The sequence below is a fragment of the Oncorhynchus nerka genome, linkage group LG21 (assembly GCF_034236695.1).
Source record: "Oncorhynchus nerka isolate Pitt River linkage group LG21, Oner_Uvic_2.0, whole genome shotgun sequence".
NCBI lineage: Eukaryota > Metazoa > Chordata > Actinopteri > Salmoniformes > Salmonidae > Oncorhynchus > Oncorhynchus nerka.
In genome coordinates this window covers 34637551-34661611 of record NC_088416.1, presented here as the reverse complement: position 1 = coordinate 34661611, position 24061 = coordinate 34637551, and the positions used below count along the sequence as shown (strand labels likewise).

Sequence of the window (24061 nt, the reverse complement as noted above, 5' to 3'; positions counted from 1 at the left end):
TAGAAATGCAGCGGAGAGGGATCCTAACGTAGTGGGAAGCCTGTCCTCTGTGTCCGGTTAGAAGTGCAGCGGAGAGGGATCCTAACGTAGTGGGAAGCCTGTCCTCTGTGTCCGTTTAGAAATGCAGCGGAGAGGGATCCTAACGTAGTGGGAAGCCTGTCCTCTGTGTCCGGTTAGAAGTGCAGCGGAGAGGGATCCTAACGTAGTGGGAAGCCTGTCCTCTGTGTCCGGTTAGAAATGCAGCGGAGAGGGATCCTAACGTAGTGGGAAGCCTGTCCTCTGTGTCCGGTTAGAAATGCAGCGGAGAGGGATCCTAACGTAGTGGGAAGCCTGTCCTCTGTGTCCGTTTAGAAATGCAGCGGAGAGGGATCCTAACGTAGTGGGAAGCCTGTCCTCTGTGTCCGTTTAGAAATGCAGCGGAGAGGGATCCTAACGTAGTGGGAAGCCTGTCCTCTGTGTCCGTTTAGAAATGCAGTGGAGAGGGATCCTAACGTAGTGGGAAGCCTGTCCTCTGTGTCCGGTCAGAAATGGATACTCATAGAAATACAACAAATGAATGCTGTTACAACAAATGCAACAATACAACAAATACAACGAATGAATGCCTCGGGCACATGCTCTCCAGTACTCTGGTCACATTCACAGCCTGATTTGGTGCATTTGAAAAAAAAGGTGAGTGGATGCAATTGCCTACCTGTCACAATAGTTTGAAATATGCATGCATTGCTATCTACAAATGAACAGCACACCAATTCTCCACCCTCACATGCCAGCAATTTGCAATTTAATAATAACGGTAAATGCTGATTGTGAGAACGTGATTCAATGCAAAAACGGAAATTCTGAACTAGCCTATTCAGCAATGAAGTGGCCTACTCTCAGACTCTAGTCTCTGGCTCACTCCACATAGTCACAGTTTTACACTGGTTCAATGTAACTGTAATGGATCTCGTCCTCCTCTTCCGAGGAGGAGTAGCGAGAAGGATTGGAGGACCAATGCGCAGCGTGGTAAGTGTCCATAATGTTTCATCAAAACCCAGCAGAACACTGGAACAAAACAATAAATGTGAATAAACGAAACAGTCCCGTGTGGTAACACACACTGACACGGAAGACAAACACCCACAACTCAAAAGTGAACCCAGGCTACCTAAGTATGATTCTCAATCAGGGACAACGATTGACAGCTGCCTCTGACTGAGAACCATACTAGGCCGAACACAGAAATCCCAAATGATAGAAAAACGAACATAGACAACCCATCCAAGTCACACCCTGACCATACTAAAACAAAGACATAACAAAGGAACTAAGGTCAGAACGTGACAGTAACGAAGAACCACTGAGGATGGAAAGAGCTGCCAGGGCAGATGGCGGTCAGCAGTACACTGTAATCTTTATGTGAGAATACTTTACTGCCTTGTCATGGTAGAATTCTGCTGTGACCATGAATCAAACTCTCTGAGACATCTTCTCTGAGATCACCACTTCAGGCTACTCCCACTCCACACTCATGATCACCTCTGACATGAACCTGCTATGGGTCAACCTTGCTTGACCTGCCTGTCTGTGAATTTCAGTTACTTTTATTATGTAAATAATATCCTTGACTCACTTATTCATTCCTTGAGTAAGTTTGACAATCTAAATGCATGCCTTGTTCTGATTCAGAAGTTGACAATGACAATTTAAACGCCATGCTTTGGCTACTCTTTGTCCCATGGGACATGGTGGTCTAGAATGTAATAGGCCTGCTTTCAGTACCATTTTGACTGCTGCACTAAAGCATCCATAATTGGCATCATTTCAAAAGCCTATGTCCAAACTCCTGACCTGTCAATCACTTATCCACCTGTCCATATCCTGATGCAGAGTCCCTTTTACCCTGCCTTCATGTACATATGTACCCACATTCATCTGGTACTGGTACTCCCTGTATGTAGCTCCATTCTCATGTATTTTAGTTGATTCCTCTTGTGTTTCTATTTTCTATATTCTTTTTTAACTCTGCATCGTTGGGAAGGGATCATAAGCAAGCAATTCATGGTCAAATCTACACCAGTTGTATTCAGCGCATGTGACAAATACATTTGATTTGATTTTGACAACTGCCGATGCCAACACCTGTTCCACACACATTTGTAGGCTATTTAAACATCCTGGGTCAAATATTAGTCAAATACATTACATTATATCTGCTCCACTCGTTTTTTACTTGTTGTTTATTCCCATTGCGCAAAGAGAGAGAATGTTGGGTATCTGTATGGAGACACAAGACCCCCTCCCTCCCATATGTCGCGCCGCTGCTGCTTCGCTCTGCTCTCCGATTGGACCGCCGCTGCGGAGGGCTGGCGTTAATTCAGCCTCGCTGCCTGGCGGTAGTTACATCAAGCAGCCGTAGGCCGACAGAGACAATAGGGCAAGTCAGGCTGACAGAGGTACTGACGAAGCAGACAGAAGCACCAGCAAAGTGATATTATTGTGCGCCGCTGTGCATATTGGCAACAAAGCGTTGAATCTGCACTATTCAGAGATACGATTTTGCACAGAAAATCAGACCAGTCCTGTAACGGTTTATCCTGCTATACAATTAAAGTTTCTGCTGAACGGAATGACAGCACCAGCTATTGCATGCAGCGCAATCTGAGAGGTAAGAGACATTGATAACAAGGAATCATCATTGTTGGTTGGATCATAACAATTTCAATCAATTTATCAGTGCTTTTATTTTGATTTTATAGACCTGCTTGTTGATTTTGCATAATGTTTCACACATTCATTATTCCTGCTGGTCTGTTTTCATCCCGTAATGGCATGTTTACAAGCAAGTCGATGTGCTTTAAAATATGGTTTAGAATTTGCTAGGTGGTTTAAATTGTGTGCTTACATCTCTCAAATGGTTATTTGTTGTGCATTATTGTCTTACAGTAACCTATTATTTAATACCTCTAGGGCATCGTAACATGTAGCCTGAGACCGGTATGTATAGTCAACAGTAGGAGAAGGACAATGGGTATGATAGCCTATGGCTGAAGCCATTTGGCTTGACAGCATCATAGTGAAATAGCCTTCCAATGAATTGCAGTGATATTTATGTATATTAATACATACCTGTGCAGAAGGCCATTTGAAATGGATATGATGCGCTCAAGTGCTACATCTGTCATTGTAAACTGTTGTGTGTTGGTGTGGATGTTCCTATGCTTCTCTCCTCAGTGCCTTATCTGTTCGCACGCACACACACACACACGCACGCACACACACACACACACCTTTTAAACAAATTATTTTTCTATTCTTTTAACACCTACAGTAAAGTTCCATATCAGTCCTCCATGCTGCTTGTAGACACAACATGTCATTGTTCTCGTCAGACGCTGTAGAATAGCGTCTGACGATAATAGTGTCTATGCTTTGTCTGTGCTGGGACAGGTGAACCAAAGACTTGTGTGTTCTGTGGTCACTTAGCCAGAGCGTTCAGAGGATATCTATTCTAACCTTTGCCTTTGTCAGCTTCATCTCACACTGGCCATACAGCAGTGTGAGATGGAGAAACAGCTGTAGTATTCAGAGCATATGCAAACTATATTCTCTGTGAAGTGTCCCTCACTGACCATACTGTAGATGTAATGGGGATCATATTCAGATACTCAGCATTACCCAGAGCAGCAGGTTGGATGGCTTTCCTCTCAGACAGACAGTGACAGTATTATGTAAGCAATGTGAGTGAAAAGAGTTGACTTTGCCGTTGGTGGAGGTTGGATAAACCCCTCTGGTGATTTTGAATGGTTTGTGAGAGACAACAGAAACCCATCCCTCTCTTACGACGCAAACTTCATTCTAGATGTACCGTTATATCATTCAAATAGTGAGCTTTGTGATTTGAGAGCTGCTGGTTTGGGGGAATTGTGGGTGTTTTCTTACTGGCACTCACCTGTTTGTATTGGACAATAATACACTAAGGGCATCAAGGTGCCAGTCTGTCTGGCATTTCTCCTTGACTGTGAGAGGGAACAACAGTGGCACCCAGTTCACCTAGTCCTTGGGATATAGCCAATTTGACCAGTGGACAGACCCCAGGAGAAGGACTTCTGCACTGTTCTGCACTGTTCTATCTTTTGGTCTAAATTGCTCACTGTTACAACACCAAATAAACCATGTTGACCCTTATTATTCATAGGTGTTATGAGTCATGACAACTAAAGCACCCTCCACACAGGCTGACCTATTCTCTGCACATTAGTTCTGGTACTATACAAACACACAAAACTATATTCACATCCCCTAGCTGTTTGGAAATGTAGGACAATGTACTTTTTTGAGGATGGTAAAATGGGCTGTGTTAGATTCGTTCAAACATTTACAGCAAATAGAGGCGAATGGCCCCCACTCCGTAGTTAAACAAAGAAAACAATACATTGGCTGGATGTTCTGTTTGGGTTTAGGACAAACTCCAACAGCCTGCCAACATGGTCAATGGCCCAGGTAATTGAACTATCTACCAGACCAGCAGAACTCAAATTGCAATCTCACTGCATCAACGGCCTTCCGTCCAGTAACGCTGTAGTAGGACTTCTCTAAGTAACTGTGATACCTTTGTTGGAATACCTACTGCACTGAACAACAACACAGAGAACATGCTATGCACACACAATCCACTGTAGATGGATGCTGTGTTGCATCCATGGATGAATACATTTTACAACATCAAAGACCATGTCACAGTTCCCATTTGAAAATGGCTAAATGGCTAAGTAAGACAAGGCAGTGAACGTGTGTTACAGAGGACATGGGACACGTTTATAAGAGTGCCAGACTCCTCATTTAATCATGGACTGGGCGGCAATCATCCACATCGTAACTGTGGGAGACAGGCAATGCCATGAAGAATAAATCACAAAACTGTGATCCCATTTCAGGTCACAGCTCAGTCTCTTGATTTGTGTAGATTTTGACATGTTAATCAATCATTTACATTGTTGTTTCCCCTCTAGAAAATCGCACTTAATCACATCAAATCTTGCTAACAAAGCTTGAGATTCACAATTTACACTGCATATCTACAAATGACTCACTCCGGCTCATGTTACAGTGATGGTAACATTTTGTAGGTGGATTACCTCTTTACTCCCAGATCTATTGATTAGACATTAGACATTATTATTAGGTGTAAATACTCAAGAATGGACCTTGGCAGGCAGCATTGATCAGCTGGCACAGCTCTTGCTGTGCTGCTCTTTCTGTTGTGTGCGGGGTGTGTTTGTGCTAGTGTAAATGTGTCTGCGTGCACGTGTGTGAGTGTGGAGAGCAGGAGGCAGATTACATTTACATTTACATTTAAGTCATTTAGCAGACGCTCTTATCCAGAGCGACTTACAAATTGGTGCATTCACCTTATGACATCCAGTGGAACAGCCACTTTACAATAGTGCATCTAAATCTTTTAAGGGGGGTGAGAAGGATTACTTTATCCTATCCTAGGTATTCCTTAAAGAGGTGGGGTTTCAGGTGTCTCCGGAAGGTGGTGATTGACTCCGCTGTCCTGGCGTCGTGAGGGAGTTTGTTCCACCATTGGGGGGCCAGAGCAGCGAACAGTTTTGACTGGGCTGAGCGGGAACTGTACTTCCTCAGTGGTAGGGAGGCGAGCAGGCTAGAGGTGGATGAACGCAGTGCCCTTGTTTGGGTGTAGGGCCTGATCAGAGCCTGGAGGTACTGAGGTGCCGTACCCCTCACAGCTCCGTAGGCAAGCACCATGGTCTTGTAGCGGATGCGAGCTTCAACTGGAAGCCAGTGGAGAGAGCGGAGGAGCGGGGTGACGTGAGAAAACTTGGGAAGGTTGAACACCAGACGGGCTGCGGCGTTCTGGATGAGTTGTAGGGGTTTAATAGCACAGGCAGGGAGCCCAGCCAACAGCGAGTTGCAGTAATCCAGACGGGAGATGACAAGTGCCTGGATTAGGACCTGCGCCGCTTCCTGTGTGAGGCAGGGTCGTACTCTGCGGATGTTGTAGAGCATGAACCTACAGGAACGGGCCACCGCCTTGATGTTAGTTGAGAACGACAGGGTGTTGTCCAGGATCACGCCAAGGTTCTTAGCGCTCTGGGAGGAGGACACAATGGAGTTGTCAACCGTGATGGCGAGATCATGGAACGGGCAGTCCTTCCCCGGGAGGAAGAGCAGCTCCGTCTTGCTGAGGTTCAGCTTGAGGTGGTGATCCGTCATCCACACTGTCTGCCAGACATGCAGAGATGCGATTCGCCACCTGGTCATCAGAAGGGGGAAAGGAGAAGATTAATTGTGTGTCGTCTGCATAGCAATGATAGGAGAGACCATGTGAGGTTATGACAGAGCCAAGTGACTTGGTGTATAGCGAGAATAGGAGAGGGCCTAGAACAGAGCCCTGGGGGACACCAGTGGTGAGAGCACGTGGTGAGGAGACAGATTCTCGCCACGCCACCTGGTAGGAGCGACCTGTCAGGTAGGACGCAATCCAAGCGTGGGCCGCGCCGGGAGATGCCCAACTCGGGAGAGGGTGGAGAGGAGGATCTGATGGTTCACAGTATCGAAGGCAGCCGATAGGTCTAGAAGGATGAGAGCAGAGGAGAGAGAGTTAGCTTTAGCAGTGCGGAGCGCCTCCGTGATACAGAGAAGAGCAGTCTCAGTTGAATGACTAGTCTTGAAACCTGACTGATTTGGATCAAGAAGGTCATTCTGAGAGAGATAGCGGGAGAGCTGGCCAAGGACGGCACGTTCAAGAGTTTTGGAGACAAAAGAAAGAAGGGATACTGGTCTGTAGTTGTTGACATTGGAGGGATCGAGTGTAGGTTTTTTCAGAAGGGGTGCAACTCTCGCTCTCTTGAAGACGGAAGGGACATAGCCAGCGGTCAGGGATGAGTTGATGAGCGAGGTGAGGTAAGGGAGAAGGTCTCCGGAAATGGTCTGGAGAAGAGAGGAGGGGATAGGGTCAAGCGGGCAGGTTGTTGGGCGACCGGCCGTCACAAGACGCGAGATGTCATCTGGAGAGAGAGGGGAGAAAGAGGTCAGAGCACAGGGTAGGGCAGTGTGAGCAGAACCAGCGGTGTCGTTTGACTTAGCAAACGAGGATCGGATGTCGTCGACCTTCTTTTCAAAATGGTTGACGAAGTCATCTGCAGAGAGGGAGGAGGGGGAGGGGAGGAGGATTCAGGAGGGAGGAGAAGGTGGCAAAGAGCTTCCTAGGGTTAGAGGCAGATGCTTGGAATTTAGAGTGGTAGAAAGTGGCTTTAGCAGCAGAGACAGAAGAGGAAAATGTAGAGAGGAGGGAGTGAAAGGATGCCAGGTCCGCAGGGAGGCGAGTTTTCCTCCATTTCCGCTCGGCTGCCCGGAGCCTTGTTCTGTGAGCTCGCAATGAGTCGTCGAGCCACGGAGCAGGAGGGGAGGACCGAGCCGGCCTGGAGGATAGGGGACATAGAGAGTCAAAGGATGCAGAAAGGGAGGAGAGGAGGGTTGAGGAGGCAGAATCAGGAGATAGGTTGGAGAAGGTTTGAGCAGAGGGAAGAGATGATAGGATGGAAGAGGAGAGAGTAGCGGGGGAGAGAGAGCGAAGGTTGGGACGGCGCGATACCATCCGAGTAGGGGCAGTGTTGGATGAGAGCGAGAGGGAAAAGGATACAAGGTAGTGGTCGGAGACTTGGAGGGGAGTTGCAATGAGGTTAGTGGAAGAACAGCATCTAGTAAAGATGAGGTCGAGCGTATTTCCTGCCTTGTGAGTAGGGGGAAGGTGAGAGGGTGAGGTCAAAAGAGGAGAGGAGTGGAAAGAAGGAGGCAGAGAGGAATGAGTCAAAGGTAGACGTGGGGAGGTTAAAGTCGCCCAGAACTGTGAGAGGTGAGCCGTCCTCAGGAAAGGAGCTTATCAAGGCATCAAGCTCATTGATGAACTCTCCGAGGAACCTGGAGGGCGATAAATGATAAGGATGTTAAGCTTGAAAGGGCTGGTAACTGTGACAGCATGGAATTCAAAGGAGGCGATAGACAGATGGGTAAGGGGAGAAATAGAGAATGACCACTTGGGAGAGATGAGGATCCCGGTGCCACCACCCCGCTGACCAGAAGCTCTCGGGGTGTGCGAGAACACGTGGGCGGACGAAGAGAGAGCAGTAGGAGTAGCAGTGTTATCTGTGGTGATCCATGTTTCCGTCAGTGCCAAGAAGTCGAGGGACTGGAGGGAGGCATAGGCTGAGATGAACTCTGCCTTGTTGGCCGCAGATCGGCAGTTCCAGAGGCTACCGGAGACCTGGAACTCCACGTGGGTCGTGCGCGCTGGGACCACCAGATTAGGGTGGCCGCGGCCACGCGGTGTGGAGCGTTTGTATGGTCTGTGCAGAGAGGAGAGAACAGGGATAGACAGACACATAGTTGACAGGCTACAGAAGAGGCTACGCTAATGCAAAGGAGATTGGAATGACAAGTGGACTACACGTCTCGAATGTTCAGAAAGTTAAGCTTACGTAGCAAGAATCTTTTTGACTAAAATGATTCAAATGATACAGTACTGCTGAAGTAGGCTAGCTGGCAGTGGCTGCGTTATTGACTTTGTAGGGTAGCTGGCAGTGGCTGCGTTGTTGACACTACACTAATCAAGTCGTTCCGTTGAGTGTAATAGTTTCTACAGTGCTGCTATTCGGGGGCTAGCTGGCTAGCTAGCAGTGTTGATTACGTTACGTTGCGTTAAAAGAACGACAATAGCTGGCTAGCTAACCTAGAAAATCGCTCTAGACTACACAATTATCTTTGATACAAAGACGGCTATGTAGCTAGCTATGTAGCTAGCTACGATCAAACAAATCAAACCGTTGTACTGTAATGAAATGAAATGAAAATGTGATACTACCTGTGGAGCGAAGCGGAATGCGACCGGGTTGTTGAGTGCGGAAGTTCTATTCGGTAGACGTTGGCTAGCTGTTGGCTAGCTAGCAGTGTCTCCTACGTTAAGGACGACAAATAGCTGGCTAGCTAACCTCGGTAAATTAAGATAATCACTCTAAAACTACACACTCTAAACTACACAATTATCTTGGATACGAAGACAGCAAAGACAACTATGTAGCTAGCTAACACTACACTAATCAAGTCGTTCAGTTGAGTGTAATAGTTTCTACAGTGCTGCTATTCGGTAGACGGTGGACGTTTGCTAGCTGGCTAGCTGCTGGGCAGATAGCAGTGTAGACTACGTTAGGACGACGAAATACGATAATTACGCAATTATCTTTGATACAAAGACGGCTATGTAGCTAGCTAAGAAGAAATTGCTAAGATTAGACAAATCAAACCGTTGGACTATAATGAAATGTAATGAAATGTAATGAAAAGTTATACTACCTGCGGACCGAAGTGCGGATGCGACCGCTCGCTCCATGCGACCGCTCGGATGCGACCGCTCACTCCAACCCGGAAGTCACCTAGCTATCTGATAACTACTCTGTTGAGGGATAATGTGGTTGTCTCACCTAGCTACCTGATAACTACTCTGTTGAGGGATAATGTGGTTGTCTCACCTAGCTACCTGATAACTACTCTATTGAGGGATAATGTGTTTGCCTCATCTAGCTACCTGATAACTACTCTGTTGAGGGATAATGTACTGACTGTGATGTGGTTGTCTCACCTAGCTACCTGATAACTACTCTGTTGAGGGATAATGTAGTGACTGATGTGGTTGTGTCACCTAGCTACCTGATAACTACTCTGTTGAGGGATAATGTAGTGACTGATGTGGTTGTGTCACCTAGCTACCTGATAACTACTCTGTTGAGGGATAATGTAGTGACTGTGATATGTGGTTGTCTCACCTAGCTACCTGATAACTACTCTGTTGAGGGATAATGTAGTGACTGATGTGGTTGTGTCACCTAGCTACCTGATAACTACTCTGAGTGATAATGTACTGACTGTGATGTGGTTGTGTCACCTAGCTACCTGTCACGCCCTGGTCTAAGTATTTTGTGTTTTTCTTCATGTATTGGGTCAGGCCAGGGTGTGGCATGGAGTTTTTGTATTGTGGTGTGTTTTGTCTTGGGGTTTTGGTGTGTATGTTAGTGGGATTGTAGCTTAGTGGGGTGTTCTAGGAAAGTCTATGGCTGTCTGGAGTGGTTCTCAATCAGAGGCAGGTGGTTATTCCGTTTTGTCTCTGATTGGGAACCATATTTACTGGGCAGCCATATTCTTTGGTTGTATTGTGGGTGATTGTCCTTAGTGTCCTTGTTCCTGTCTATGTTAGGTTACACAAGTATAGGCTGTTTCGGTTTTCTTTACGTTTATTGTTTTTTGTAGTATTTGTATTTAGATTCGTGTTACGTTTGTTTATTAAAACATGGATCGAAATCTACACGCTGCAGTTTGGTCACTCTCCTTCACCATATGAAAACCGTTACACTACCTGATAACTACTCTGAGTGATAATGTACTGACTGTAATGTGGTTGTGTCACCTAGCTACCTTCTGATGTAAGTCACTTTGGATAACAGCATCTGCTAAATGACAGCAATGTAAATGTGTTTAGACTCACTCACTCAGATGACCATTGCTCAGCACTTTGTACGGGTTGTCACATTTCCTACCTATAGTCACATAGCACCCAGACTGCAAGTCAATATTCCTGGCATCGCCAGCAATTAACTACAGCCTACCTGCCTGTCTGCCCTCTATGAGCTGTGTGCTGCAGTCAAGGCGACAAAAAGGTCCTCGGTGTCCAGTCTTCTCACTGCACTACCCAGCCCCTCCCCCACCTGCAGTACTGCCCCTTGGGCCCTCCAGTCACCAATCCTCATCGACCACCTTTTCTCCAGTGTGTTATGCAAAGACCAGCGTCACATGGGGATACAGAAGGAGGAGGGGTGGGGATGAGGGCTGTGACTCAAGGTACACCAGTCAAACTGTGCTCCATCTGTGCTTTGAATACAGATGAGCTGAATCCCATTGAGGAGAGACATGGCACGGTGGTCACAGTGCTCTATCTGTGTGACAAACAGAGCTTGGTGCTCCCAGAGGTCCTCCTGGGAATAGTGGTGGCATGAATATTCCGGGGACGAGGACTGGGGGCAGGAAGCACGCTGGGACGGGGCAGGAAGCGTCCTTACACAGGGACTGTTGGGGAATGGGGGGGCAGGAATGCTGGTTAAGTGTGGGACGGGGGCAGGAAGCAAAGGACGGGGACTGGGGGCAGGAAGCTTGTGGGACTGGGGGCAGGAAGCGGGGATGGGGACTGGGGGCAGGAAGCGGGGATGGGGACTGGGGCAGGAAGCGACATTCATGTCTTATAGTAAGGATGGACTGTTGTTTCTGGTTCTTCAGAGGCAGGTGGTTATAGATTGGATGGGGACTGGGGGCAGGAAGCGGGGACTGGGGGCATGAATATTCCGGGATGGGGACTGGGGGCAGGAAGCGGGGACGGGGACTGGGGCATGAATATTCCGGGATGGGGACTGGGGGCAGGAAGCAGATGGGACTGGGGGCATGAATATTCCGGGATGGGGACTGGGGGCAGGAAGCGGGGACGGGACTGGGGGCATGAATATTCCGGGATGGGGACTGGGGGCAGGAAGCAGGGGACGGGACTGGGGGCATGAATATTCCGGGATGGGGACTGGGGGCAGGAAGCGGGAACGGGGACTGGGGGCAGGAAGCGGGAACTGGGGGCAGGAAGCGGGGACTGGGGGCAGGAAGCTGGGGGGGACGGGGACTGGGGGCATGAATATTCCGGGATGGGGACTGGGGGCAGGAAGCGGGGATGGGGACGGAGACTGGGGGCATGAATATTCCGGGATGGGGACTGGGGGCAGGAAGCGGGAACGGGGACTGGGGGCAGGAAGCGGGAACTGGGGGCAGGAAGCGGGGACTGGGGGCAGGAAGCGGGGACGGGGACTGGGGGCATGAATATTCCGGGATGGGGACTGGGGGGCAGGAACGGGGACTGGGGGGGACGGGGACTGGGGGCATGAATATTCCGGGATGGGGACTGGGGGCAGGAAACGGGGACTGGGGGCATGAATATTCCGGGATGGGGACTGGGGGCAGGAAGCGGGGACGGGGACTGGGGGCAGGAAGCGGGGACTGGGGGCATGAATATTCCGGGATGGGGACTGGGGGCAGGAAGCGGGGACGGGGACTGGGGGCAGGAAGCGGGGACTGGGGGCATGAATATTCCGGGATGGGGACTGGGGGCAGGAAGCGGGGACTGGGGGCATGAATATTCCGGGGATGGGGGCAGGAAGCGGGGACGGGGAGCAGCTAGGGTGCGGGCCTGGTGGCTGCTGTGGGGTTGAGTCAGGGCTGCAGCAGAGGAGCAGAGCTTAATTACCACTGTTTGACTCTCCTTTCATCTCCAGGCTCTTTGATATGACACAGACCATGCAGAAGTGAGTGTGTGTGTGTCTGTGTGTTTGAGGCACTGGTTCATCTTCATATGTAGAAGAGAAACGAGACTGGGCTGCCTAGGCTGTTGTGTGTTTTAATAACCTCGTCAGTGGGATGCTGACTGGACTGCTGCTAGTAGTCATAGTACTGCTCTGATGGACAGCCAGCTGGCTCCCCTGTTGAAACAGCCCCCTCAGTGAATTGTCACACATGTACAATGCATAAACTCACTGAAAAATAAGTACACACACACACACACACACACACACACACACACACACTGTGGAGCCATCCCTGAGGCATACACAGATGGACTATCCACAGGATGTCTCTCACATCCTGTCTCATTCAACACATTCTTATCTTCATTAATGAGAGATGGCACAATTCTGCTGTACCATCAGGGCCGTGAAGTTCATTCAGTCATTCAGAGATTTGTCTGCCTGGGCGATGAAAGAAAGGATATTGCAAAAGAGTGTTTCTTGGCTTGTCGTTACATGGTCTTGGATCAGACGGCCGACTGAAACAGATCTGCAGAGAGCTGAGCTGACAAAATTTCACCGGCAGGCAAGATAATGAAAGTGCCTGTCAAGAATGAACCACTGTTGTCGCTGTGTCTCTCCTTTTCCATGCAAGTGAATGTTGAGTTGATGCTCGGAGTAATTTGAGGCTCAGACTTAGACTAAAGGTTTTATGGATCTCACAGAACTCTAACAGGAGACATTTTGAAACAAAGTTTTGGAGGGCACAGAAGAGTAACAGAAGAAGCATAGCCAAATGATCTGAATCCAGAGTGCGAGTGACTGATTAGTGAAGTGGAAAGGGAATTAGTTGTCTCTGGTCTTTCCTCTGCAGTGGTTGTGTGTTCCCCAGCACTGTCTGGGTGGAAACAGAGGCCTGTGATCTCGGTCACCTAAAAGGGGCTTCACACAGCGGAAAGTAGATCTGTGTTTAACGCAGGATGCAATGGTTACATAAGAGCTTATTTGTCTCGGATACAAAACACTCAGTGTCTTTGATGTTGTTGATAAGCGAGGTGTGTGTCTCTCCGTGTGTAGAGAGAGGTGAGACACAAAAGCCATTGGTGTATCCACCATTTTCACTGTATAGGCTATGTGCCTATCTCTCTTTAACCTGGCATTCCTTCCTGCTCATCCTGTTACCTTCTTTAGGAACAACAGCAGTCACCAGATCCCTGTGCTCCAGGCATCTCTCCCAGGCAGAATGAGCTCCTCTCCCCATGGGTCCCACGGGTCTGGGTCCCGCGCCTCCAACGACATCCTGGAGGAGCTGCAGCTCATTGCTGCCCAGAACCTGGAGAAGCTAGACATCAGCAAGTACTATGAGGTCATCAGGGAGCTGGGTAAGGGCACCTATGGGAAGGTGGACCTGGTCATCCACAAAATCAGGGGTGAGTTTGTCTCTGATGGAAGCTACCTGCGCCGTTGAGAATAACCCATGTGTTATGTTCATGCCAGTTGGTCTATTCCAGTTGTCATTAGACCTAAATCATGTCCAAAACCACTATCACTGGGTTGTCATTGGACCTAAATCATGTCCAAAACCACTATCACTGGGTTGTCATTAGTCCTAAATCATGTCCAAAACCACTACCACTGGGTTGTCATTAGACCTAAATCATGTACAAAACCACTATCACTGGGTTGTCATTGGACCTAAATCATGTACAAAACCACTATCACTGGGTTGTCATTAGACCTAAATCATGTACAAAACCACTATCACTGGGTTGTCATTAGACCTAAATCATGTACAAAACCACTATCACTGGGTTGTCATTAGACCTAAATCATGTACAAAACCACTAACACTGGGTTGTCATTGGACCTAAATCATGTACAAAACCACTATCACTGGGTTGTCATTGGACCTAAATCATGTCCAAAACCACTATCACTGGGTTGTCATTAGACCTAAATCATGTACAAAACCACTATAACTGGGTTGTCATTAGACCTAAATCATGTACAAAACCACTATCACTGGGTTGTCATTAGACCTAAATCATGTCCAAAACCACTATCACTGGGTTGTCATTAGACCTAAATCATGTACAAAACCACTAACACTGGGTTGTCATTAGACCTAAATCATGTACAAAACCACTAACACTGGGTTGTCATTAGACCTAAATCATGTCCAAAACCACTATCACTGGGTTGTCATTAGACCTAACTCATGTACAAAACCACTATCACTGGGTTGTCATTAGACCTAACTCATGTACAAAACCACTATCACTGGGTTGTCATTAGACCTAAATCATGTCCAAAACCACTATCACTGGGTTGTCATTGGACCTAAATCATGTCCAAAACCACTATCACTGGGTTGTCATTGGACCTAAATCATGTACAAAACCACTATCACTGGGTTGTCATTAGACCTAAATCATGTCCAAAAACCATTACATCCAGGCTAAAAACACAACCCGCTGTGATTGGGAGTCCCATAGGGAGGCGCACAATTGGCCCAGTGTCGTCCGGGTTTGGCCGGTGTAGGCCGTCATTGTAAATAAGAATTTGTTCTTAACTGACTTGTCTAGTTAAATAAAGGTAAAAAAAATAAAGTACCCAGCTCTCGGATCCCACGCTGCCATGATATTACATTCCCCAATTCAAACATTTGACGCTATCAGCTCAGGACATAAATAATGAAAAGATTTCTTGCTGTCAGACATGTGTTGAATAGTATTTATATGATGACTTCGTAATCATGCTGCTGTGTAATTGGGTTTTAGGGAGGCAGGCCAATTTGCTACCCTATCAAAACTCTGGGAATTAGGGTGGCTGTAAATTTGGGTATGAGTATAATCTCAGATTAGCATGATTCATAGGGGAGACCAATCTTTATTTTATAGTTTGATGATAGCTTTGATAATGCTCACTCAATCCATCATACAGGTGGATATTAGCTTGAATGTAGAGCTGTAGTTCTGGAATAATTCATTGCATATCAGTCATCATGTGGGATTAACACAATTCAGCAAAAATGTATATTAGGAGATCAAATCATTTTTGACGCAAGGTATCAAAACAGTTCTTCACTTTACATTTACATTTAAGTCATTTAGCAGACGCTCTTATCCAGAGCGACTTTCAAATCTGATTTAGTTAGAATTAATATTAAATTCTATATAGTTATATCCATCTAAACCTCTTCAAAATGTACAGTATGTTCAATTAATATGTAGTGTTCACTTTTGTATACGCCTATAGAGAGACAATATTAGTTATCTTGTATTTGCAGTGCAAATATTTTCCCGATACAATTTTCTCTATTGATTTTAATAGTTCAACATTCCGTTTTTACCAACATTCCGTTTTTACCATATCAACGATCATATCATTTGGTGTAGTTTTAGTTTCATTTATTCACACACAAAAAGACAAGTGAAAGACAAACAGTAACATTAACAAAACAAGGTACAGTAAAGATGTGTGCAGGTGGTTAGAAACCCAAGAGGACTGTTATGAAGAAATATACAGTGCATTCTGAAAGTATACATGTTGTGTTACAGCCTTATTCTAAAATGGATTCAATAAATACAATCCTCATCAATCTACACACAATACCCCATAATGACAACGAGAAAACAGTTACATTTTTTGTGTGCAAATGTATTAAAAATCAAAACAGAAATACCTTATTTCCATAAGTATTCAAGACTCTTTGCCATGAGACTTGAAATTGAGCTCAGGTGCATCCTGTTACCATTGATCATCCCTGAGATGTTTCTACAACTTGATTGGAGTCCACCTACGGTAAGGTAAATTGATTGGAAATGATTTGGAAAGGCACACACCTGTCTATGTAAGGTCCCACAGTTGATAGTGCATGTCAGAGCAAAAACCAAGCCATGAGGTTGAAGGAATTGTCTGTAGGGCTCCGAGACAGGATTGTGTCAAGGCACATCTGAGGAATTGTACCAACAAATGTCTGCATCATCGAAGGTCCCCAAGAACACAGGGGCCTCCATCATTCTTAAATTGAAGAAGTTTAGAAAGACCAAGACACTTCCTATAGCTGGCCACCTGGCCAAACTGAGCAATCGGGAGAGAAGGGCCATGGTCAGGAAGGTGACCAAGAACCAAATGGTCACTCTGACAGAGATGGGAGAACCTTCTAGAAGGACAACCATTTTCTGCAGCACTCCACCAATGGAAGCCACTAGATGGAAGCCATTCCTCAGTAAAAGGCACATGTCAGCCTGCTTGGAGTTTGCCAAAAGGCACCTAAAGGACTCTCAGACCATAAGAAACAAGATTATCTGGTCTGATGAAACCAAGATTGAACCCTTTAACCTGAATGCCAGGCTGCATGCTCACTACTTTATGCTCTGACCAGAGCTGAGGTGGTGCTATTGGAGAAGCTTCTCTTTTCCCCTGAGCTCACAGAGCCACTGTGGCACCAGGGAGAGACAGACATTGAGGCATTTCAATCTGACAATTTTCCATCTCCTAGTCTTGACCTTGTCCCCTTCCCATATTTCCTCTGCTAATTTCTGTTTTCCTGTCATTCAGGGAAATAGGCTGTGGTCGGTAGAAGGTTCTGAGACATTTCCTTCCAGATTGCTCTGCGCTATTCCTCCCAGACGACAGAATCCATGTCATGCTTCCTGTGTCTTTATGTTATACACTGCATATACCAAACATTAGGAACACCTTCCTAATATTGAGCTGCCCGCCCCCCCCTTACCCTCAGAACAGCCTCATTTCATTGGGGCATGGACTCTACAAGGTGTTGAAAGCGTCAACAGAGATGCTGGCCCATGTTGACTCCAATGCTTCCCACAGTTGTGTCAAGTTGGCTGGATGTCCTTTGGGTGGTGGACCATTCTTGATACAGCCGGGAAACTGTTCAGGGTGGAAAAACCCAGCAGCGCTGCAGTTCTTGACACAAACCGCACAAACCGGTGCGCCTGGCACCTACTGCCATACCCCATTCAAAGGCACTTAAATCTTTTGTCTGCCCATTCACCCTCTGAATGGCACACATACACAATCCATGTCTTCAATTGTCTCAAGACTTAAAAATCCTTCTTTAACCTGTCTCCTCTCCTTCATCTACACTGATTGAAGTGGATTTAACAAGTGACATCAATAAGGGATCATATCTTTCACCTGGATTCACCTGGTCAGTCTGACATGGAAAGGAGTTCTTAATGTTTTTTATACTGAGTGTATATGAATCACAAGGATTTACAGACAGGCAAAGGAAAGGCTTCTCCCCTCCCAATCATTGGCTCTAATTTGATTAGTGTTGCACTTACTGGCTCTATCTCAGTATGTGTTTACTGCAACACTTTTGTATGTAATCACTTTCAATTTACTGCCAAATCCGCTGCATCAAAGCTGAAGTGCTCATGCAGCCCCATCCCCTCCTCCTCCTCTCTGTAGGTAAAGAGGATGGTGTCATGACTAAACTATTCTGACAGAGGCTTTGGAATATTTATAAATCCCCCTCAGCGAAAAAAAAGTGGTCTTGGATGAAATCCTGTAACCTCACTAAATTGAATTAATCCCAGACAGGTTTTGTAATTCATATCAGTTTAATTTATTTACAAGCCTAAATTTGGTGCATCTAACTGTCTCATAGGACTCATAGAACATTTCTCATCCAGTACTGTACGTTGTGTTCTAGGCACTAAGATGGCTCTGAAGTTCTTGAGGAAGAAAACAACCAAACTGAAGAGCTTCTTAAGGGAGTACAGCATCTCTCTCTACCTGTCTCCCTGCCCCTTTATCATCAACATGTTCGGCATTGCCTTTGAGACAGACGACTACTACGTCTTCGCTCAGGAGTATGCCCTGGCAGGAGACCTCTTCGACGTCATTCCCCCTCAGGTGTGTTCATCTGCTGTTACAATAGAAGGCTCTCAACATAATGTCTGAAATATGAATAACATAAAAGCTATTTTATTTCCAGCTGAAGGATAATGTACAGATTTTACATGATAAATGTTCATGTGTAAAATTAATGTGAGATATTAGTGCTGTATATCTATTTTTAGAAAAAGCTCAGATAGCAACACCCGTCATCCATTGAAGACTATTTATAGAAGATTATTTTCTATAACTAATGTAATACCTGATAACCCCTAGTCAACATGTACAGTGGAGAGTTACATAAAATCCTTGGTTTATGGCCAAACACACATTCTCATGGACGGATTAAATCTTTTACTTGCTGGTGGATTGTTTGACCTCAGTGTGTACTCTTCTCTGTTTAGGTGGGTCTTCCAGAGACGGTGGCTAAGCGTTGTGTCCACCAGGTAGCCATCGCCCTGGACTACCTGCACTGTAAGAAGCTAGTCCACCGGGACATCAAGCCTGAGAACATCCTCATCTTTGACAAAGAGTGCCGTAAGGTCAAGCTGTCAGACTTCGGCATGACGAGGCGTGCCGGCTCCCCAGTGAAGCGTGTCAGCGGAACCATCCCGTACACGGCACCGGAGTTGTGCGACGCCTCGCAGCACGAGGGCTTCTGCGTGGACTACAGCACTGACGTGTGGGCCTTCGGTGTCCTCCTCTTCTGCATGCTCACCGGCAACTTCCCCTGGGAGAAGGCCCTGCCGTCGGATGCCTTCTACCAGGAGTTTGTGCGCTGGCAGCGGCGCCGGACGGGCACGGTGCCCTCTCAGTGGCGGCGCTTCACAGACGAGGGGCTGCGCATGTTCCGCAGGCTCCTGTCCATTGAGCAGGAGCGCCGCTGCTCCGTTAAGGAGGTTTTCAGCTACTTCAACCACCACTGGATGCTGGACAATGAGCCGGGCTGCAGCAGCATTGCGGGAGGAGGGTCAGTGGGCAGTGGGCCCCAGGTGGAGCTCAGCTCGTCGTCATCTGAAGAGGATGTACTGGTGGACAGGCTAAAGCAGCAGAGCCTGATAGAGCCCATGGGCGGACACTACTCCTCCACCGGCTCCCCCTCCTCCACCAGCAGCTACGAACGTGTCTCCCGTGACAACGGAGGGGCCGGACGCATCTTGGTGGCCACGCCCATTGAAATTTGTGTGTAGAGATTGGCTATGTGCACACACATACACACACTGTATAAACACTAACGTACGAAGGACAAATAACAGAGAACGATCTTCCTGGTTAAAGGAAGAGGTGGGAGAACAGCCTGGTCTCATAGACTAGAAGTAACATAGTAAATGTAAATCCTCGACACTGAAATGATTATGATATGTTACTTTTTGTATGGTTACATAAGACAGGTGGTTACTTAAGGCAAAAACGAAAGTAGGGTGGTTGGTCGGGCGTATAACTCGAATGTCTAGCAACCCAAAGGTTTGCAAATTTAAATCTCATCACGGACAACTCTAGCAACTTTTCAACTACTTACTAGTTTTTAGCTACTTACCATGTTAGCTAACCCTTCCCCTAACCCCTAACCCCCAGCCTAGCTAACATTAGCCAGCTAGATAAAATTCGTAACATATAGTACGTTTTGCAAATTCATAACATATTGTATGTTTAGAAAATGTGTAACATATAATACGAAATGTAATTCGTTATATATCATACAAAATGGGTGATGGACATCCACAAATTATACATACCATACGAAACTAAACGAAACGTAGCATATCATGCTAAATGGAGTGTCACGGATTTATGTACAGAGTAATACGAAATTCTCTGAGACCAGGTTGGGGAGAAAGGAAGATGAGGAAAAATGATGGTTGGTGCTTGAAGGAGGTGGTTGTTTCACTATTGATTCTGACAGACAATTCCTATTGACGATTAACTCTGAGGGAATAACAAAAGACAATCACAATCCCAGTACTGATTACTGAACAGATGTGTGGGCGTCTGCAGGCATTTATTGATGTATTGTACTGTATCTATATTCAGACTAAAATGTACAACAATATCAGACAGAGACAACAAGCATGTGAAGGACAAAACAAGCTTTTACAGAATAGCAACATAATGTCCTAGTAAGTTGTATTAGAGCTCACCAGATCCTATCGTAAAGCAATATGTTCAAAGCAACTTCTCTGCAAAAATGACTTCTCTGATAAATGGCTCATGGAATAAATTAAACCATTTTGAATCTGCTGTAGTTGCATCAGTAAAAGATAATTGGAGAGTGTAAAAGTTGGCTGTCATTGTGACTTTTACCATAGTGCAATGTGAACCATTGGTACTATGGTGTGTTTGTATTGTATACCCTTATGTTCTGTGGGTATAAGAGCTTTATGTAATGTAGTTTTTGTTAATATTATTTATTTGAGTCCTTGATTTCTGAACATATATTGTTTCTATTTATTTTATAAAGTAGCATTAGAGATTTGACTTTTTTTAATACTTTACGTTTGCCAATGTTTTACTGCTAGTGCAATTTAGCAGCTATTTTGAAAAGGGAAACTGCATTTGACCTTCCCCCATAGCAATGTCATATAATCCCATGGAACTGCTTTTCATCTCATGTGAATGGATTATGTTGATGTTGGCCATTACCTCTTTAGCAGTAGCTATAGTGCATTATTCTGTCAGTCCGAGTGTTGAGTTCACCTCCTCTTGTCTGCGTGCTATGCCTGCTAGGCCTGGTACACCATGACAGTAATGCAGTAATGGATAAGAACACTGATGCTGACTTTACGTGATAGCCTGCAGTATACATAACCATTAGAAGCTTAACGCTACTATGGTTTTACTTTAGTTTATTGACTGTTGTGTCATGGTGACATGAGGACGAAATGTCCATGTTTTATGTAAAGCATAAAGTGGTTTCATTTAGAGTTTTCTCAGGTATACTCTTTATAATGTATTATACCATATACACACCATAAACATCCTCTTTTGGGGATGATTTAAAACCTCCAGCTGAACCTAAATGTTCTGTGGGCATGTCGTGCCATAACTTATTTCTTATCTTTTAACTTTTAACTGTAGGTAAAAAGGCAGAATCCTAAAAATGAATTTCCTTGACTGGTCTCTTATTTTACACATTAGTTTGGCAAATGTGTACATGTAGATGTCAGATGAAAGCATCAAAGGATGAATGGAGGAGCATTTTCTTAATTGCATGATTAATAAAGAAAACGTGTGAAATCAGCTCGTACAGTAATTGTTCAAGTGAAGAATATGTGCAAAAAAATGGTTGTATAGTGACATTTTGCTGTGGCACAAATTTGCATAATTTGATATTGTTCTCAAAACAAAATCTAGGGCTGAAATAGCAAAAAAAAATTGTTCCATTGTATTTGACGTGCTGTATTTGTATAGTCTTCCATCACAAGATCACAGACGATGTAGTGGGACTATGGGGATACTACCTACATGTCCTCAAGTACGTTTGGGATGTGACTTGAATTATTTGTTTTATTTTGTGTGACTTACCTTTAAAAGGGAAACATTTCGAAAGCTGGAAAACAGGATGGGATACTGGATATAATGTCCACCATGGAAAATCTGAAATACATGAGGCATTTGGGAGAAATGCACAACAGTTCATTCTAGAATAGACTCGACTCTCTCTGCGTGTTGTGTTTTTCAGAAATGTTTGCATGAATCAATATTGCTCTGCAGGAACGCTGTTGAAATGAATCTCTAGAGTGAAAAGTTGCAGTATTTATTTTTCTGCTACTGGAGAAAATACTTATTGTATGTAAACAGAGGCAAACACACTGGGCCCTGTTTCCCCCTCTGACACACCAACCACCCCCTCAGAAACACACTAGACTGATCAGGAGAAAAATAAATTCAGTACGTTTTTGTCTTTAAATAAACATCAATGCATTTTCAAAGCAGCTGTCCAGTTCTGTTGCCTCTCGGCTACTGATATATTCCCATGAGTAGATATTTCAGAAATCTCTTATTTACGTGTTTTGTTATTAGTAACATTATGGGATTTCCTTGTCTTTCTGTGCCGTGTAATTTTGTTGTGGAGTTTGTCTGTAGAACATGCGCTGCTAGAACTCATCTCTTATTCACTCCATCCATTAGAACGCTGTCTTCCCTATACTTTCCTCTCCTTTCATTCAAAATTAAATAAAGCAATCTGAAATTAAGCTTGAATCTGTTGTGTGGCTTTGAAGTGTGCGGTGCCTGAGAGGCTGCAGCATGGCTGGCTGGTGGCGACAGAAAGGAGATGTGCTACTAGACTAGATCACAGTGGAAATGACCACTCTGTGTTGTGTTGAAAGTATAATTCATCTGGATGAATCATGGTTCTGGTGTTTATTTAAAAGGTATTTTAGAGAGCCCACTCAATGACGCCCCACTCAATTCTGAAACCACTGATGCATTGTTTCTGCTCAGTTGTGATGTACAGTGAAGTGATTTAATCCAAAACAGGGCTGGTCTGTATTATACAATCCCAGATGGGATATTGGCAAATGTGACCCAGGATTTCTAGTTAAACCACATTAAACCCTCACTACTAACCAATAACTACTTGCAAAAGGCTTATGTAGTCTAATAATGTAGAGTGTAGTTCGGAGACTACTGGCCACAAAATGTTGTTAGCTTATTTGAAATACAGTATAAAAATAAAATACAGTACACCTGCCCACTTAACCCAGAAGTCAGCTGCACCAATGTGCCTGAGGAAACACTGTTCGCCTGACAACCGAGGTCAGCCTGCAGGCACCCGGCCCGCCACAAGGAGTCACTAGAGCGTGATGAGCCAAGTAAAGCCCCACCAGCCAAACTCCCGATCACGCCCGGTTGTGATACAGCCCGGGATCAAACCTGGGTTTATTGTGACACCTCTAGCACTGGGAGAGTGCCTAGACCGCTGCACCACCCGGGAGGCCTGAAAAATATTTGATATTCTTTCTGGGGCCTACATTGTGTATCACAATGATGAAGCGTGTGGAGATAATGAGAAGGGGTGAGTGAATAGGTTGAGCATCAGTGCTTGAGACAACCAGTACCAGGGCAGGCCTGTGGATCTGCTTGGATACAGCACAGCAGCTCACCCTGGCCAAGGCAGTGCTGCTGCTGCTGGAGTGGAAATCATCAGGACTGCATGTTCAGCATAGCAATTACTATAGAGCACTGCACTGCACACATCACTGCCTCTCCACTCCACTGTCATGTTTACTGTCTCTACTGTAGCTGTGGCTAGCAGGGGGAGAGCGGCTGGGATGATAACGGTTTGATACATCCTTAAATACTATCTGAATGTTACTTTTAATGAAAAAAATACAATCATGTTCAGTCTCCTTAGCTAATCATGCACACAGAGTGTAAGACCACAGAGATGACCTGTACAGATGTAGGATCTTAATTCAATCACCCTGCTGCAGGAAGACTTGTAGTGTATTCAAGGTTTAAAAAGGTTTCTGAAGTTTGTAATTTCCATTTAGAAATTTCAGACCTGATTTTGTGTATCAATACTGACAAAAATGTCCATTAGTTATAATCCACATTATAATTCCCATTTCCTGTTGCTGCAGGATTGTTTTCCTATTAAACTGGCCACAGTGTGCCTGTTTATCCTGTGTGGAAGAGCCTTTATAAGAGACTTGAGCAAGTGTGTAAGAGTGTGTGAACTCATTGCCAAGTAGAGAGCGGAATGGCTTACAGGTCTAGTGGAACTGTACATTTAATCTCCAAGTCCTGGAGGTTGGAAAACCTTGAGGGGTAAACATGCAGGAGGCTTTTCACGTCTACAAGAGTATATTGTTGGGAGC

At 45.5% G+C, this 24061-nt stretch overlaps 1 protein-coding gene across 1 annotated transcript; it reads left to right on the top strand.

Annotated features, from left to right (window-relative positions):
* Positions 1-2393: 2393 nt before the first annotated feature.
* On the top strand, positions 2394-22426 carry LOC115125875 (serine/threonine-protein kinase SBK1-like). The gene is made up of 4 exons (XM_065006663.1): positions 2394-2650; positions 13563-13801; positions 18055-18257; positions 18644-22426. The coding sequence occupies exons 2-4, from the start codon at positions 13615-13617 to the stop codon at positions 19427-19429; spliced, it is 1176 nt and encodes a 391-aa protein (XP_064862735.1). The 5' UTR covers positions 2394-2650; positions 13563-13614; the 3' UTR covers positions 19430-22426.
* Positions 22427-24061: the final 1635 nt, after the last annotated feature.

Coding starts and splice junctions, on each gene's coding strand:
- LOC115125875 (XM_065006663.1), top strand. CDS start 13,615: ATGAGCTCCTCTCCCCATGGGTCCCACGGGTCTGGGTCCCGCGCCTCC. Junction 13,802..18,054: donor GGTCATCCACAAAATCAGGG/GTGAGTTTGTCT, acceptor GTTGTGTTCTAG/GCACTAAGATGGCTCTGAAG. Junction 18,258..18,643: donor TCGACGTCATTCCCCCTCAG/GTGTGTTCATCT, acceptor TTCTCTGTTTAG/GTGGGTCTTCCAGAGACGGT.